This window comes from Ostrea edulis, chromosome 4 (genome assembly GCF_947568905.1).
Source record: "Ostrea edulis chromosome 4, xbOstEdul1.1, whole genome shotgun sequence".
Taxonomy (NCBI): Eukaryota; Metazoa; Mollusca; class Bivalvia; order Ostreida; family Ostreidae; genus Ostrea; species Ostrea edulis.
In genome coordinates, this window is record NC_079167.1 from 52,416,298 (window position 1) to 52,436,499 (window position 20,202).

Sequence of the window (20,202 nt, forward strand, 5' to 3'; positions counted from 1 at the left end):
TGGTGCAGTTAATTGAGTGTGAACCCAGCTTTGATGTTGACTAATCGAGCCTGTAATAAAGTCACTGGCTATTGATTTGACAAGGTGCAGACGACTTATGATTGATTCTTATTCAATCACCGTGCACCCGAGGTTATGCGGCATTACAGGGGATGTCGCACCTATTTACATCTCTCATAGTCTTATTACTATCTCTGTGATTTTCATAACCAGTGTCATTCATTATCTGTCCACACACTGCTCCTCTGTAAGTATTTCTTGTAAAGCATTGATAGAATTATTTTTTATTCAAAATTTCTATTAAAGTTAAACAAACCTTCCCTCTAAATTGAAAAATTAATGAGCTTTCTGTTCATGAATTAAAAATTTAACTAGAACAGTGATATTTTTTGTTACCCTTCTCTCCCAATTTTAATTTATAACTATTTAAAAACATTAAAATGACAGCTACCATAAACTGTTAGTTATTGCCCTCTAAGAGGTTTGAGTTACCTCCCTTAGATTTAAATCTTTGAGAAAATGGTGATATGACAAGAATATTGATTGTTTTGTGTCAATCCACCCTGAATTCCTGCCAGAGCATAAATCTGGAGAGCTCCTTGTATATTTATTGTCACAGGTAGAAAGCTTGCAGTCAGGTAGGACTTCTATTCGGATTACATTTATCATTATATTTGTTCTCTGGTAAGACACTATTATATACATATGATTGAATTTACTTCTTTTGTTCAGTTTCATGGCATACTTTGCTAACTATAGGTGTTATTCCATATGAATTCACATCTTAAACATTGTATGCTAATTTGGTCTTTGTCAAGATACCTGAAAAATTTAAATCTAAGGTCAAGCTTGTATATTATTTTTAATAATCAACAATTCAAATGACAAACGACCAAATTTCAGCTCTTCTAATTTTGGAATTAATGAATTAATGTAAGACAAGTTTCATCAGGTCTTTTGGAGACGTTCTCATATTGCCAGGTATATACCCCTACAAATGCACATAGAAATTCTTGTTACCCAGTAAAAACGGCCAGGTATGTTGACCTAGCCAGACGCACCCCGATTTTAGTATATTGGTGTAAAGAGAACCCCCAGATCAATAGGCACATTCCTTATATGTATTGAACTAAATTCAGTATTCACTATTCAAAATACACAATTTACTGTGAATGCATTTTCCCCTCTGCTTAAAGAAATTATGTGAATAGTGTTGAGTCTCAAGTTCTTTTCAGATTGATATGGCATGTTGACAATTTTTTGAAAGGTTAAATTTGTGAAAAAGGAAGTAAAATATCGCAGAATATGTTGATTTTGCCTAACTGTCTTTTGATATAATTCTTATAGATTGGTAACATATGTTGTATTCCTTTGTGGGAAATGGATTTTTCCCCCTTTTAATAAAAATGATTGATCATAAGAAGAAGAATTTGTTTGACATCTATGTGCCAGATATAAATTTGCTTGAGCTGAAATAGTCTCTTTGATATAATGCTCAATTTATACAACTTTGTAAGCTTTGTTGTTGAGATATTTTAGATTAACGTGATAACTAAGTGTTATATGTGTCACTTAAATTGATAAAGGACATTGTATATATTTTAGTTTGATGGTAATTTGTGATATCACTTCTCTTCACAGAGGAATCCATCTGATTATCTCGCAAGGAAGAAGGAAAAGGAGGAAGAGGAACAGAAAGAGAAACAGAAATTTCCGCGCCGATCCAAGAGCTCAGCTGATAAAGATTCTACACCCAAACGCAGGAGTTATGTTTTAGACAGGAAAAATGATGACACTGATGCAGTCAGGGAGAAGCGATTAAACCGCAGGTCTCTTAATCTTGATAAAAGATCCGAGAAAGCCAGAGCCCCAGAGAGACCATTGTCTTCACCTTTAAGGAGTGACATACCAGAGTCCTCATCACTGACACCTAGAACTCAGCTGAAGACAGAGACCAGAAAATCAGCCTCCCCATCTACAAGTCCAACACATCTAGCCTCTACAAAGAAAATTAGAGCACCTCCACCACCTTGCTCCCCAAGTAAAGAATCCAGAATCCCTAAGCCATCTGGAGCGGGGAATCCGGAACGACCACCCAGAAGAAAGAAATCCAGCAGTGGTGAAGAACCTACCTCACCTGCAGTTACCGAAGGCAACACCCCGAGTTCTCCCAGGTCTTCTTTCCTCTACAACCAAGAACAACAGGGGACATTACTTGGATCTTCAGCTGTAGAGGAGAATTTCTCTGTAATAGGTGTAAAATCTAATGACTTATTATCTTCTCCTGAGGTCATATCATCTGATAGAATTTCACAAGAGCCATCCTTTGAATCTGATCCATTTGACTTTGAACCAGCAAGGAAGGATTACCTCACTGTGATAGAAACTACACCAGTCAGAGACATTGTGAACTCTGAACATCATAAAAATCAGGAGGAGGATATCATTGTGAATCATTTAGATGTTAAATTGATTGAAATTGTACCAGAAATTTCTGAAGAAAAAAGCACTGAAAGTAAAGTTGTTTCTTTCTCCAAAGGACATACTGAAATTCCAAATCCAGAAACCGTGTCTCTGTGTAGCATAGACTCCATCCCCCCCGAGTTGCCAAGCTCTGCACCACCACCATTCATACCGAAACAAACTGACTCTTCTTCCATTGGGGAGGAAGCTGAGGTGATTGCACAGGAAGTGAAAGTCACTGAAAGCTTTCCCACAGTCAAAGAAGAGGAAATAGTCAAACCTAGGGAAATTCTTGTAGAAAACTCTTCCACAACCACAAAAGAGGAGACTGTCAGAATTGAGGAAATTCTGGTAGGAAGCTCTCCTACAGTCACAGACGAGAAAATAGTAAAAACTGAGGAAATTTTGGTAGAAAAGTCTACTAAACTTAATTTCAGTGACAGTTGTTTTGAAAACAATCTGGTTGAGGAATCCAATTTTGTGACAATGTCTACTGAAGTTAGTGAAGACCTAGTGGTACCCACTAAAGAGTCAATGGAGATCAGCTCCTCACTGAAAACAGAGACAGAGGTGAAGGAGGTGGAGTCTGATACTGATTCCGATTTATCAGACCTTGTAAATCAGAATGGCTCTTTTACTCCAGGTAAGCCCTCTGTTAATGGAACAGTAAGTATAATTGTGGTAAGGGCATGGAAATTAGACAGTGATGTATGGTTATTATGGTTTTTATGATGAAAGGTAACTTAAAAAGTAATATAGGCTGTAGTAAAGAGCATAAATGTATGATCTCTGATTATTTATGGCACAAGAAAAAATGAGTAGTGTCGTTAATAATTAAAACAAAATAAAGATTTTTGCAATGTAAATTTTCTAGCAAATTTTGGTATTTGTATAGATTAGACTTTAAGGGCGAATAAAGAACAAAGTATGATGATTGTAAAAATAAGAGTGAATAAAGAACAAAGTATGATGATTGTAAAAATATGAAAACCAGAAAGTTAGTGGCTGAAAATGACTGCACTTAAATAAATTTCATTTTTGAAAATACATGAAGGCCTGAACTGTGACACTTTACATCAGCATACTTCTTCATGAAAAGAATGCTGGTGTGAAGCATTGCAGTTCATGCCCTCGTGCATCTTCAAAAATGAAATTTATATTTTTCATATGTACATTTTACTTTCATTTCTGTTGAAATATTTTCAGCTGTTAAAATAGTCACACTATATAAAGATTCATGAGCATGCATTGTTCACAATTCACGAGGGAATGACTATCATTTCAGTTGGTTAAGATATTGAAGGTATATAAAGATCATTGGAAATGTAATTATTATGAAATGAATGTAATGTACACAATAAGTAAAACAGATTAACATTGTAATGTACATGTTATAGTCATAATATTCTAATTCTGACCTTGTAATCATAAATGTCTCGGAATTCTCTTAACACCTGGATAATATGCTAGTTTGTTGATAATATACTTTAAATTATAGGAAGGCCTCATATCACCCCCTCTATTTTTATATATACGTGTATTATTGTTTGTGCTGATTTACATATTATTTTTTTGAAACTGTGAAGGTGAACTCTGGCACACCATATCAGATATTCAAAATTCCATAAATAAAACCATCTGGTTTTTTTTTTTTTTTGAATTTTGCAAACTATATGAAAACTCACCATAATTGCCAAGCAACTATGTACATATGTATACCCAAAGCTGAAGATATCACTCTGTGTAAAGCGTTTGATTTTCAAGTGTGAAGTGCAATAACAACTAAACCAACTTCTTTGTACATAAGTAAACGTAGGAGTTTTTATTTAGTATTCATTGTAATTGATTTATTCAGAAATGTTTATTTTTTAATCAGGAGAGGACAAGACAAATCATATTCCTCTGAATCTGATGGATGATGAGATTGAAGACTCGGGAGAGATTCAGCTCCTCTCCTACAGCACTAGTGTCCAGTCACCAACATCTCAGACAGACTCAGCCTTCGAGGACATGGTCAACTCCAACCAGGTCAGTCTCAGCAGCACACTTGAGGATGTCAAGGATGAGGTCATTTCAGACTCTCCGGAGCAGGTCACACTGTCAGACAGTCAACCAAAAGCTGAGTCCTTGCTCACAGAGTCAGATGGTACTGTTACTAACAGCCAGGCTAAGACTGACTTTAGTCCCATTGCCTCTGAGTATTCTTATCAGACTCATTCATCCTACATCACAGAGGTACCACTCACAGAGACTAAGGTTTTTGTCAAGAAAGCACAGCAGTTTTCAGAGGTTGTTAACCAACCTCCCAAGATGACAATCCGTTCCACCTCCAAAGAAATGTCTGATGAGCATTTACAGAAGGTTGATGGGGAGAGGAAGGCTGTGATTAGTCAGTCTATGGTGAAGAGGAAAGGCATCACAGAGTTTGCAGAAGTTCCTAGTAATGGTAAGATGCATTCACTTTCTAATTCAGTTCCCTTCTTTATCAAATGCAGGGTACATATGCATGTGATGATATTATATTTCAATTTTTCACTTGAAAGTAATTTTTACTCTATAAAATGAAAATTTCATTTAATTCAACATGATCCAAGAAAGATAACTCTGATATTTTCACACTTGATTAAATTTGATAGATACTAGGATTGGCAATATTTGCAAATGTTCCCTTTAACTAACAGCCCGGTATGACTGAGAGAGTAATTTGAATTTTATACAGCATGAACAATTAATATATTCAGCGATGGGATCACGTTGATTCACGTATTCAGGTGCAGGTCATACAGGTAAATCTGCCTAACTTGTTTTCCGAGTTTAGAATCTGTCTGTAAGCTTGTTGATGACATGGTGTCTCGCTCTTGTCACCCTGAGGTAGGGCACTTTTATATCAAAACTGGAACTTTCATATAGACTTTTTTTGTGCTAAATTCTCATTTCCTGGTAGTATGTATTATGATGACTGGGTCAATGAAGCTTTCAGTTATTACTGTAGAACTGACACAACTTTAACTTGTAGACAGGTTAGTTTTATTTATTTAGTTTTCTTATGCCTGAGTGTTATGAGGTTTTTTTTAAATACATTGTTAAAAGATTAAATGTACGTGTTCTATTGTGCGTCTTGTTTACTGTAACAATTCAGATGTGTCAATTCACTTTATGTTGTATGATACATTCCCAAAGAATGCAGTGTGCAGATATGAAACATTAGTTGACAAAATTTTATGTTTTTTTATTTTGTAAATTTTAAATGTATACTGAATGGGGAAAAAAATGACTGGGGTGATTTCTTTTAAATCTTGAGATTTATATGGTGTGTAAAGAAAATTTTAAATAAATAAGGTAGAATACAGGTACTTAAATTACTAAACTATAGGTAGTCAACGTTTTGTGCCAAAAAAAATTCATATCAGGTTTTGTGGTTGGATGTTTCAGTATCTCTTGAATTTCAATACAAAAAGAGGAATTTACATTATATAATCCAGACAAAAACATTGAACATTATCTCAGTGTTTAATTCTAGCACAAGGAAGGCTAAGAAACCAGGAATTCAGGCAGAACCTTGATTCTCTCCATTGTGTGTTGATTGTCCACAAACAATATTAAATCAACAACTTGTTTTCAACTCCTTTGGCTATTTTCTGAAGGCTAAGTCTTTGACAAACTGAATCAATGCACTGTTAAAGAAATTAGATAACCATCACTTCACATTGTCTGATTATCTTCTGTACAAAGAAAGGAGGGTATCTGTAATAGAAAGGCCATTGCTGGCTAGGGGGCTGTAATTGGGACTGAGAAAAACACTTCATTCATTTTGGAGAATCTTGCTGAACAGGTTACATTTTTCTCTTGTTTGATTTCAGTTGATCATATCTTTTTACCCACATCGATATGGAGAAGGACTTCCACTTTATTGATGTTTTTCTCTCTCCATTTTTAATTATTGATTGAAGATTAACATCTACATTTACAGTTGTTTGTAAATATATAGTTGTGATGTTTGCTGTGGATCGATATGTTCCACCTGAGTTGCATTAATAACAGTGTAAATGATCTACCATTTAGTTTTAATTTTCAAGTTTGGAACTGCATGTGAGATAAAGTTTGCTGTCGAAGAATTGTAAGGGTAAGGAATTGTTTGAAAAAATCAATCCTTCAATTGATTTTGAAGCAGAGATAAGACAATGAAAGTAGGTTGAAAGTGGGGGTATTTAAGAGAGTGGTCTTGTATCTTTGGGCCCTTCATGCTGCTGACAGTTTCTAAGTGACTTATCATCTTACTGAATACCTGTGTTTGGTACTGAATTTATGCCAAATATCCGTCTTGAATGGACACCATAGAAGGGTGTGTAGCAGCTTTGTGCGACCCTAGATAAAACAGGAACTTGGCAGAAAGCCGGAGATCTGAGGTACCTTTGTAATGTGATTACATGGGACAAAAATTAACTGCAATTCACACTCCACCAGAATCATGGATCTCAGAAGTAATTGTTGGTGATTTGTTCAGTGTGTTGGCCAATGATATCAGCTACTTTCATTTTTAACTTACCTGAGTTTAATCGTTTAATTGTATATTCATATTACCTGTGGTATTAATCTTGTGTAAATATTGATTTGTGTGACCGTAATCTTATAATTAAGTCAAACTAATAAGCGCAGGAAAAACTCAAATGTAGTCCAATATGATAAAATGAACAGTTAGTTGGGAGAGAAATGGTTGTGTGATCAATACTGACAAACAGGAGGCAGAAGGTGCCAGGATGCGGATATATTATGTGCACAGATCAGGTGAGATAAAGGACATAACTCGGTTTCCAACATCAGTGTCTTAGGACACCCACTTTTAGGTGACTTCCACCAAAAAAGAAAGAATGTGCATATTGAGAAACATTTTTACAATATTTATATTACTTATTTTGTAAGTAAATGAATTATATTTTTACACTCAAATTTTTAGGATTTCTTATGAAAATCTTTGATATATTTTTTGAAAATTTCTATCGTTTAAAAAAAAATTATGATTCAAAGACATACTTTTTTCATCAGTGAAGGAACCTCAAATTTTGGAGAAGTTCAAAGTGAAAACTACTTTAAAATAGTTGACTGGTAATTAGCTACATAAAGAACAAATGGCAATTATTGTCCCTGAATAGGCAGCCATGCTAAGTGAGGTTAAATGGTGCAATGTGATTAGTATTTTATGAATTTAAGATTTGAATTCCTGCAAGTTTTAAAAGACTTGAATTGATTTTGTAAGAAGTTACTGTAATTACTCTTCCTCAGTTTGTGTTGAGCTGCCCAGGGGGAGGTGGGAGGGTCCCTGTGGCACTGTATAGTGTAAGAACTTGCCACTATAGAGTTGGGTATATATCCATACCCCTTGATTTTGTACTGTGGAATATTGATCTTGTACATCTATGATATACATCGGAGGTCAGAGGAGCATGGCAGTGTTTGATGAAAGCATGTTCACATTTACAGGTAACAGTGATGCCTGTAAACTTCTCAGTATTGTAGTCTGTGTACACTTACTAATGTGACAACTATTTGTGTTATGAAGGGTTATCTTATCTGTGTACTGGGTACATTTCTGTGATATTAGCTGCTGTGGACCTATAGGAAACACTTATTATTAATTAATGGCTACTCTTCCATCCTCTCCTTTTCTAATTTATGGTATGTAGCGTGTTCGGATATGTTTTTTCGACTACTTATTTTTAGCAATTGTTATTAATTAAATGTTTAGAAGTGCATACATATATTAACACAGTCTTCTATGATAGTACAAATAGAAACACACGATATCAGATGTGATATGAACAGGGGAGGTAAAATCAAATGAATATAAATGTTGAATGCTTAAAGAAGCTACACTTTCACTCTTCTTTCATTGTATTTCTGAAAAGCTGAAAGAAAGGAAGACATGGCGATAATTTACAGTAGATTGCCTAGAATTAGATAACTTTACATAACTGTCTAATTGAATCTCTGTGGTTTTAACTATGACATCATAAACAGAGGGATTTTCCTGGTCATATGTTTATTTAACCAGTCAGACTAGCAGACAACATATAGGTTTGAAAGAAGTACAGAGCACATTCAACGCCCACAATAAAAGAAATGATGTAATCAATCTTATCATTTTACAAATATCTTTTTAAGTTGTCATTGGCAATGAATTTGCATTACTCTAAACTTTTTACCTGATCCAAGATATAGGACTCAAGGTGGGTGTGACAGTTCAACAGAGGATTGCTTGCTCCTCCCAGACACCTGACCCAACCCCTGTGTGTACAGGGGTCCATGTTTGCCCTTAGTACTCTTAATTTTTTATTCTATACCCCTTGAATTTTGAAGAGTGTTCCTCTGAAGAGAGAGGGGGGGGGGGGTAGAAAGAAATAATTTTAAAAAATATCACTCCAAGAGGTATGGGCGAAAGACTTTTTTTTTTTGCTTTTAGGATGTTTAAAATTGTTTGCACCTAACTTCCTATGGATGGAATTGCAGGAAAATACTTTTTTAACCAGGTGTTGGATCTTGGATCCACCTACTTGTTGTTCAGGTTGTCTTATGTCCTTTGTGACTGGTTAGAAATAGAGAGAAAGAGTGTATGAGAGAATGTGTGAGTTGTGTTCACATACCTACTAAAGACCATTTTTACCTGTCCGTCCCATACTCACACAAACCATCAAGGTTGAAGCAAGTAACTCATGAAGTAATATTGTATAGGGTTATACAGACTGGTTTTTTTCCATAAAATATGATATTTAAAAACCCAAGAATTGTTCCTGATCTACCGATGGGTTACACTTTCATGAAACTCTCATGCTAGTCATGTAAAATTTGACAGAATAAAAGCAGACCTTTGTAATTTTTAACAACCAATAGGATGCAACTTCCCCTCAGAACCATTCCAAATATGTTATGATATCCTCCCCTGGGGCCCAGTGTAGGGGGTCGCAAATCTCTGTTTTTGGCCATTACACATTTTTTATGCTATGGCTGTGAAAGGAATATAGGTCTTATAGGACAGTGAGATTGATCACTGTTCGTTATCTTCAATTTTACATGTTGATGATATGATGTCACAATTCTGTGAGAGATTGAAACTATTTCCTTTCCTGTTTGAATTGTCATGCTACATAATAAAGTCTTCAGCTATCTAATTTTGAGAAAATAGTATTAATAATTAATAAAATTATTTTATATATGTTCTGCCACTGTACCATCAAAGGGTCAGTGTTTTAAAGTTCAAGGAAAGTTGAATTTGTGATTTTCTGCCTGAGAGCATGAAACATTTTGAGGGGATGCTTTGCTTAAAGTTGATTGCATATTTTTGTTTTTAGCTTTTGAATGAAATTTTGTTTGCTTTGATGATTGAAAAATATGGGATAAAAACTCAGATCGACAGAAGATTTGATTACTAAGAAATTCATCATCGTAAGATCTTGCATAGTAGGGAACCATGCGAGTTCAATTTTTACTTAGTCTCTAGGAAGTATAAAATATTCAGAAAGTCTATATATCCAGAATTTTATGTGAAATGGGCATGAACTGATCGGGACATGATCAGAGATTAGAAACAATTTTTATTTTTATCTCGGGACTAATCAAAACATTGAAATCAACCATGATGATTAAGAAAAATTTGAAAGGGTATATAACAATTACATTTATTCATGCTGTATCAAATTATGTCATCTTAAACAATGTATCATAGGTTGGCCCCAAGGAAAATAAGCTAATTACCAAAAGATTATAAGATGTGAGCTATATGCAGAGAGTGAGATTTTCTACAATGATGGCTGCCTCATGGGGGTGAAGGCAAGACACTTTTACCACACGTTACCTCAGGCTTGATGGCCACTATCAGAAGGATTGACATTAATTTTTTCACCAATCTGGACAATATTTCCTGATTTGTCAGAAAGGTACCTGGGTAATTAATTTTACGTGGGCAGGTGAACAGAACTTACAATACCACACATCACAGGGAGAGAGAGGCTTATTGAGATCATAAGTGAAAAGTTAAGACAGTTCCAGACCAGGTGCATCAGGGAAAGTGAGGGTCTACTTACTATATACCTGACTGAAAAGTTTTATCAAGTGAAATACACCTGTCTATATATCATGCAACAGTGTTGTGCTGCTGACTGCTCAGGGTGTTGGATTGACTTTGTCACAGAGGAATTTTAAAAGTGCTGAACAATTAGAAATACAAAGGACGGAGTCCAAATTGCAGATTTTTTTTATGGCTGCTGTGGATTATAATGGCAGAAATTAAAACCTTTTCATCTAATGCAATTCTCATTCTTCATATACCTGAATCAGGTAATGTAAATACTCAAGAGTTGTAATGTAAAGTGTGAGGGAAGTTTAAAGCATTAGATATTAAAAGAGAATTTCATTCTTTTCAACTTGGAAAATTTAAACTTAAATATCCATCAGTAATGTATATAGCAAGAATTTAAATTCAACCAAGTCAATACTGAAAAACAGAGAATGAAGAGGTTTATATATGTAAATGTATATGTATGGCCATTACAAATTTAATCACAAAGTAACATTCATTGTAAAATTATTTCAATCTTTTTGGGGGGAAAATGTTAAGAGCTTAGATGAAGTTTGAGGGAGTCTTATCTCTCAGTGTTCGTCAGACGGATTTCCGACAGGTAGATAAACATTTAAACACTGCCTAGCCAGGTAACCCCCATTTACGTCACTGCCCTCTCTACGGTATATGATTTAAAAAAGAATTCATAATTGTTTTAACTGAATAATAATTTGCTGGAGTTGTCATTGGCGAGGATTTAGTGCTTCATTTGTGCATATTTCTGACAGGTAGAATATTGCAGATTTCTTTTTTACCTTTATTTTCATTTTGAAGATGGTGTCATTCAAACCTTCAGGTGTACTTGCACGTAATTAATGTGTCTGAGTCACATTCATTTTCTCCCATTTGAAGGATATATATGCTGGAAGGTTGTAAGATAACAATACAGTTTTTCTTAAAAAACAAACAGTTGGATTAACTTGCTAGACTGTGTTAATTAGAGGATTACATTGATATATAATCTGACTGAGGAATTCCTTTGGTATGTCTTTGTTTTGGGTACAGTTTGTGCTTGAATATTGAACCAAGCTGTTATTTCACAGCTTGGTTTTTTTGTTTGACTGTCAGCTACTGTTTGTCTTGGGGAAAGGAAGCGGACTAGGATTTTATTGATTTATTTCAACTTTATCAGGTAAACAGTAGTTGTTTCGTACTGTTTGGGAGACAGTAATGCTGAACAATTTACCTGTGATCAGCACTTTTTTTGATAGTTATTTCTCACAGACACGTTATAAGTTGATTTAACAATGATTAGGATAACTTTCATTTTCAGAGAGTAAGCCGTCGGAAGTGAATAGCACTGTGACACTTGAGGTGAATGGTGAGAAAGATCCTCCACTGCCGGTGAAATTACATGGATCTCCAGTAAACTTGGATGAAAAACCAGCAAAAGTAGACCTCTATAGTCATAATGTTGTACAAGAGGATGGAAACACTGACACAGTAGATAGAGAGTCCATAGCAGACCTTCATTCAACTCGAAAACAGTGGGAGACACTCCTACAGGGTTCTGGGAAGTCGGAATCAACTCCCACCAAAGTTACTCCGAAGAAATCAAATACGCCAGTAAAACATTGGGAAGTGAAACTTCCATATACACCCAGTCCAACTCCTCAAACTATTCCTGAACCAGAAAACAAAGATACACAACCAAGAAAGCCATTCAAAATGGAGGATGATCCATACGCAAATGAAAGTGCAATTGAGCGTGAAATTCGTCTTGCAAATGAACGCGAGGAGATGTTACGAAAGGAACAAGAGGAGCGACTGGAGCTTACCAAACGTCAAAATGCCTCAAAAAACCAGGTCAATACAAAAATGTTTGAAAATGAAAATAACAACAACACGGACTTTAAAGCGATGTACCACGAGATGACAGAGGCAGATCGAGGATCTGAGCTTCAGAAACGAGAGTCATTGATTCAGCAAGAAATTGAGGAACAGAAGGAGAGAGAGGAGGCCTTAACAACTAAGCCCCCTCCAGCTGTCGCACCTCAGGTCAGTAAGGATTAGCTCTCGACTTTGAACCTCTTGTACCAACTCATATGATAATGTCAATACAATGTATAGTAAAATGATGCAAAATCTGAATAGATGTTCTTAAAAACTTTGTTACATATAATTATTTTAGACAACAGTACATAAAGAATTTAATCAACTACACTACTGCTCTATGAATCAGTGGTATCGTTAACGAGTAATACAAGGTATATTTCTAGTTAACAAATTAAATACCATGTAATTTGGGGAGGCGGTAATTTTTTTTTCTAGAAGGTCTTAATGATCTCTATGGATAAATCAAAATATACATATTTTAAAAAAAAAAAACTCTATACACATGAAACACCTAGTAACTGAAAATTCTTCCATAAGCCTGAAAAAGGGTTTGAAGTCTTCAATCATCCTACACAAATTTTACACAAACCTTGTGGTCGTATAAATAGATGTAATATTGACATCTAATGTAATTTACAACCTCTTGCATACCTGTTCAATAAAATCTTTTCTGAAATTTGAACCCCACCCAAGTTTGATTGTGGAGTTTGATAAGAAAAAGTTGGGTATATAATGTAACATGCCTGAGTATTTTACTGCCCTTTCCCTGATGCAGGTAAAATAACTCAATTGCGTGGTAGATCTTGAATTTTAAAATATTTAATTTAAAAAAAGCAGCCTTAAATGAACGTGTTTGCAAAAACATGTTAAAATTTTGGTTATCTGAAAGTCACAGATAAAATCTAGTGTAGGAGGGAAAAGGGCCACGAGATTTTAAAATGTGCCAAGACTATTGCCATTTAATTTTAGAATTAAAACTAAAAATGGATGAAGATTCTTACTTTATTTGAAATTTATGAAATGCTTTTTATGCATTAAATAATTTAGGTGTCTATCTAAGGATAACATTAGTTGTCTTATTATTTATCAATATACCATAAATGCTGCTTTGTGGGTTGGATTGATTTTATTGAATGCTGAACACATGTTGCATGGTGTGGTTTTTTTTTTACAAGGACTGAATATTTCTATCCACAGAATGAAGAGAGCCAAGACAAGAGTACAGAAAGCCTCATTGCCAAGGAAATTCGTCTCCAAAAAGAGCGAGAGGAAGAAATAAAAAAACGACACTCCCTGAAAGAAGAACCAAAGTCATCTGCACTGGAATCAGCCGAGACAGAATCAGTTTTACCAGAGCCCAAAAAGATGGAGGCACCAGTTACTAATAACAAAGAAATCACGTATGAAGAGGCTGTTCAAGAGCCATTTCATCATGAGGGAGAAAATCTTATTGCTAGAGAGCTGCGGGAGGCAAAGGAGAGGGAAGAGGAGATTCGTAGAATGAGAGAGAAGGTCCAGGGAGGAAGCAAGCCCAGTCCTGCTGTGGAGCAATCAATCAAAAGTCCTAGACAGGAAACAGTGAAAAAGACATGGCAACCCTCACCAAGTGTTCAATCCCCCAAAGTTTCTAGTCACACCCCGTCACGCTCTGTGCATGTTCAGCCAATAGCAGACTCCGTGGAAGAGGATCAGACAGACTCCAAGCCAGTGGAAAGGAAAGAAACTCCTATTGAACGTGAAATCAGAATAGCAAGAGAAAGGGAAAATGAACTAAGGCATCAGAAAGGACTGCCATTACTTTCTGAGGTGGTTAAACCAGCTGAAGATGCTCCAACAAAATCCTCTGTGAATGAAGAAGCAGTGTCATATAGTTATAGAAGCAAGGTAAATACAACAGAGGGAACTAAATCAATGAGGAGCTTTGCAACATCCAGGTTACAAAACGAAATTCTGAAACAGAAGGAGAGGGAACACAAACTTCGGGATGAGGGGAAAATTCTGTCAACATCAGAAGAACACATTGGAACACAGAAGTATGCAGAAGTTGCTGGCATTCAGAAGACTGAAGGGCCAGTGAAAAGAAACTTTGTAACGAGGAAAAGTACATCTGCTCTCCCTCAAACAGGTGACAGTCCAAGTTCATCAAACACCCCCTCTGAAAATGGGGATGTGGAACCTCCGAAGATGTCCCCACAAATAAGCAAGGAAGAACCAGTCAAATATAAGAGACCCGCTGTAAAAAGTGGTGGAGCCTCATTTTCATACAAAGAGTCTAGAAATCAGGCAGAGTCAAAAATTGAAAAGGAACTTAGGGAAATGAGGGAACGAGAGGAAGAATTAAAGTAAGTGTAACTCGGGAAATTAATTTCGTAATAATCTCAGTTCTACATTACAATAGCTATGATGAAACAATAATCAATGTTAATTGTCACAACATAAAAGCATTGCTCCATTCTAATTTTTAAGTGATGAATAACAGTGTTATCTTTGAAACCACATGGTACTTTGATTGTGAATAGGTTCCTATCAGTATGACATGATTAATGATGGGAAATTGATGCACCTTTAGAGTGTAATTTAGAATAAGGTCAATCATGGCTAAAGTTTAGTTGAAGATGTTACCTCATCCCTGCAATATAAACAAAATGTAATCAATTATTGTCTTGCTGGGCTAATCATAATTCATTATGTTTTAAGGAAAGCAAGAGGGGGAACTCTGAGCCCACCTACCAGTCCAAGGGACAACAATCTAAGCAACCGGAAAGCTCAGTTTGAGAAAGTGTGATTTATCGGCCAGATTTCCACAAGGATCACCAATAACTTTGGAACAAATGATCCAAATCACATGACCTCTGATCACCCATGATGGAGCTTCTAATTAATATATATGTAAGCTAAATGTACACCTTTCCACAGAAAGAAATGGGTACCTTGTTTCAGCGATAAAAATACTTGGTTTTCCAAGTAATATGTGATGACTGATTCTGCATGCTGGTATGTAAATGATAAAGGAGAGCCCTCGTCGTGCAGTGGTTCAAATCTGTGATACTGATTTTTTATATCAAGTAGAGAAGAAAGATAACTCACACTGTGGTTTTTATGTTACAAATATTTAACTGCCACAAACAGCAATATTTACCAATAGTTATGTAAGTTGTCTGCAAGATCAAATAAATAATTTGTATTTGTGTACACTTGTATATAAATAAATTTTTACATAATATGAAATATTACAGTATTATCACAAAGGTTATATTTTTTTTTTCATTATTAGATTAGTACGGCTTAATCTTTGCTTATACATTCAAAATCTCGATGTGATTGCAAATTTAAATACTGGTACTATATACCTGTATAGTTTTAAAAATGGAAAAAAATCATCTCATGTACAAAAATAATATGCATGTCAAAGGATCTATAATCAGTTTGTTTGTGTATATTCAGATATGGCTTAAAAATTTTCATAGGTTTGCAATTTCCCAAATGATCTAGAACTTGTGAATTCATATATACCACACACTATTACAAGTGCACATAATCAATCCTTATAATCATGTTATGATATTAAAATAATCATATTGTTGACAGTATAAATTGTATCATATTTTAAAAAATAAAATTTATTTACTCCATGTTGTGTTTGATTCACAGGGAACCAGCATTCAGAGTTTGAAGTACTGCATGAAAATATGGTTATTTGATAGTAGGATATGTCTGAAGTTTAACAGTAAAATTGATAGGCAGTCTCCATATAAATTAAAATTTCAATTTCAATTAAAAATCCATACAGAAAGGTTTTCATATGGAAATGGGCATAATCCCATTGCTTCAATGGCTGTAAAGTTTGCCCACTTATTTCATCTTTCCCTCCAATGACCAGACCTTGACAATAGGGTTGGTCCTAAATTTACTCTTTGGTGACTGACAGTCCTATGCATTGTTTTAAATCTTGCCTTCAGAGTTAGTCAATCTTTCTCTCTATTTATCTCAATTTAACTTCTGGTCTTGAAAACAGAAGGATTTGTTGATTGACACCTCAGCAGTTCAAATATATACTGACTTTGAACTTTCACCCTTGTTCTTGAAAATCTATAGGCCATATTGGCCATGCCCAAAGGCCTCAAATCCCTGGCCCAGGAACCATGGATTTCACAATTTAGGTAGAGAGCTTCATGGACATCATAATTGTGCATTTAGCTTTCTCAAATATATAGGGGAGTAGAGAAGAGGATTTTCTAAGATTTAATATATTTTCACTACATGGCCATATTGGGCCCTGCCCTAGGGCCTCAACCCCTGACCTATGAATTTCACAATTTAGGTAGAAAGATTCTTGGACATTATGATCATGCATTTAGTTTTTCTCAAATATATATGGGAGTAGAGAAGAAGATTTAATACATTTTCACTATATGGTCATATTGGCCCCACCCTAGGGCCTCAACCCCTCAATTTCACAATTTAGGTAAAGAGCTTCATGGACATCCTAATTGTGCATTTATTCTCAAATATATACGGGAGTAGAGAAGATTTCCTGAGATTTAATACCCTTTCACTATATGGCCATATTTGCCACACCCAAGGGCCTCAACCCCTGACCCAGGAAGCATGAATTTCACAATTTAGTTAGAGAGTTTCATGGACATCATAGTCGCAAATTCAACTTTTCTCAAATGTGTATGGGAGTACAGAAGATTTTCTAAGATTTTATACATGTTCACTATATGGTCATATTGGTCCCGAACTGTCCCAGGGGCCATGGATTTCACAATTTTGATAGAGGGCTTCATGAACATCATAGCCATGCATTTGGTTCTTCTCCCACAAATGTGGGTGTGAAGAAGAAGATTTGTGAAATTATGGCCGATTTTAGCATGTGAGGCCCTGGGGATGGTAAAGTCATAAATTTCACAATTTGTATTCCTCTTATCCTAGAGATGCTTCACACAATTGACCTAGTAGTTTTCAAGAAGATAGATTGTTAACAGATGATGCACGTCGCACAACAATGGACGAAGACCTATGGCAATAGGTCGCCTGAGTGACTCAGGTGACCTAACAAAACATCTACATATTGAAATTATCGAGTGTAATATGGGGCAATAGAAAAGTCTTCTCTGATCAAACGTCAAGACTGAACTGAACTAATCAGTCTTATTAGTTCAGTCGTGACGTTTGATCAGAGAAGACTTTTCTATTGCCCCATGTTACACTCGGTAATTTCAATATGGTGACGTTTTATTTGTTATCAGCTTTTGTAGTTTAGGTTTAGTGTTAGTGTGCTTTTCTATTTAGTTTTCTTTTCTATGTAAAGAAGAATGGATAGGTCTTCCCGAAAATTGGACAATTCACTGCTATTCGTGTCGTTGGTCATTTCGAGTGATTTATAAATATGGAAGAAATTATAATCTTTTTCTTAACAACCACAAGGGTACAGATTGTCAAATATAGGTACGCAAGCATCATCATGTAGTGTGTAAGATTTGTTTATGCCATGATCCCAAGTGCCAGGGCGGAGCCCCAATGGGTTCAAAGGTTAACACTGTTTATACAATCTGAATTAAAATGTTTTCCATATACCGTATACATGTATACTCGCCTATAAGTCGGATTTTTTGGAGTTAAATTTTGGTCCAAAACTCTATGTCTGACTTCTAGGAGTGTTCTAAGGAGATTAGTATTTTTCTGGATGGCGTAATGTATAGCCTAGTATTTTTATAAACAACAAAAACATAGGCAAAATAAACAAAATAGTAATTGTTTAATTTGTTGAGAATGAAAAGTGAAATATCGATGTCAAATCCCAAAATCACACATAAAAGTATTGAGATGAAATTGATTTGTTGAGAAAAAATATCAAATATCTGCGCATTTTTCAAAATATTATTTGAAGCACAGGTAAAAACATTAGAGCATCAATTTGAAATTGTCAACCGATTCTTGAAAAAAGTAAGACCGACTTATAAATGGGTCAATGGCAATTCCCTCCAAAGTAACCTAAAAACTATGCAACCGACTTATAGGCGAGTATATACAATGATGATGATTTATTCTCATAAACCAATGTACAAAAAGGTTTAGAGAAATACAAAGACTACAGTATACAACACACAAAATCAGTATCCAGAGTAGAACAAAAGAGAAAAGGAAAAAAGAAGAAAGAAAAAACAAAACATATATATATACACACACACACACACACACACACACACCTATAACGCATATACTGTACATAAAGAACATGTACATGATGCAATGTACATATTCTGGAGGACTAGCGCATGAAAGTTAAGCAATCAAAGTGTTGATATAAGTGATAAATTTACATAATTTTTTCAAAGTGATAGTATTTTTAGATTGGAACAGATTTTTGTATATAATAATATTGACATTTGTTCTGTTCGGTAGACAGGTTGGCATATTTGTTAATTTTATATGCAAGCAAGCCTAGACTGACATTTGTTCACTCTAGACTTCTTGGTGCTCAGGTGAGTGGTGTGGACCATGGGTCTCTTGTTTAGCACCCGATTCCAGTGCCATCTTTTTAACAAGAGTACCATAAACAGTACACAACATGCCCGTGAGAAGGTTATATAGGGTGTGTTTATGATGGGTGTTTGTTTTGTGACATTGATTAGTATGGAGCGCCAAGTTAACATAAACTCAAATAATTGAAGATATCTTCAATTATTTGAAGATATCATCAATTCAATTATTGCTCTCTTTAATTGAATTAATGCGCACATTAAATCAATTATTGCTCTCATCAAATGAATTAATGCACGCTTCAATTCAATTATTGTTCTCATCAATTGAATTAATGCGCGCATCAATTGAATTAATGAGAGCAATAATTGATTTAATGCGCGCATTTATTCAATTATTGCTCTCTTCAATTCAATTGATGAGAGCATCAATTGAATTAATGAGAGCAATAATAGATTTGATGCGTGCATTAATTCAATTATTGCTCTCTTCAATTCAATTGATGAGAGCATCAATTTCGTAGAAATATTGCTCGCAATAATTGATTTAGAGCTCGGTATAAATAATTTGATGATCTCTTTAATTCAATTGAAGATACCTTTAATTATTTACAATGCTTTTGCATAAGGGATTAATGCGCGCATCAATTCTTTTAAAGAGAGCAACAATTCAATTAAAGAGATCATTAATTCAATTGTGGATATGTTGAATTGAAGATATCTTTAATTATATAGTTGCTCTCTCTAAAAGAATTATTGCTCTCTTCAAATGAATTAAAGATATCATTAATTCAATTGAAGAGAGCAATAATTGAATTAATGCGCGCATCAATTCAATTATTGCTCTCGTCAATTGATTTAATGTGCGCATTATATCAATTATTGCTCTCTTCAATTGAATTGTACCGCTCATCAATTCAATTGTTGATATCATTAATTCACTTGAAGAGATCATTAATTCAATTAAAGCGCGCATCAATTCAGCTGAAGAATTAATGCTATCACCAATTCATTTAACGCGCGCAATAATTCAGAATTGAAGATATCATTAATTATTTGAAGAGATCTTTAATTAAATTGTTGCGCGCATCAAATGAATTGATGATATCTTCAAATAATTGAAGATATCTTCAATTATTTGAGTTTATGTTAATTTGGCGCTCCATAGATTAGCAAACATGACAAAAATGCCAGACGTTGCTGAACTTTACTTAAGGTAGTATCAGCCATCATCAAGCTGTTACATGCTTTGTTTTGTAACGTATGAATAAAGGGAGGTCAGCAATATATTACCTGGTCTTTCACATT

At 34.9% G+C, this 20,202-nt stretch overlaps 1 protein-coding gene across 1 annotated transcript in view; it reads left to right on the forward strand.

The window, feature by feature from the left end:
- Positions 1–16,041, forward strand: part of LOC125668691 (titin-like) — a 63,734-nt gene extending 47,693 nt beyond the window's left edge. The window contains exons 14-18 of the mRNA XM_048903037.2: positions 1,642–3,106; positions 4,340–4,909; positions 11,847–12,571; positions 13,607–14,751; positions 15,107–16,041. Of these exons, the coding sequence (XP_048758994.2) occupies positions 1,642–3,106; positions 4,340–4,909; positions 11,847–12,571; positions 13,607–14,751; positions 15,107–15,194 (3,993 nt within the window). The 3' untranslated portion in view covers positions 15,195–16,041. The remainder of the gene's footprint in view (positions 1–1,641; positions 3,107–4,339; positions 4,910–11,846; positions 12,572–13,606; positions 14,752–15,106) is intronic.
- Positions 16,042–20,202: the final 4,161 nt, after the last annotated feature.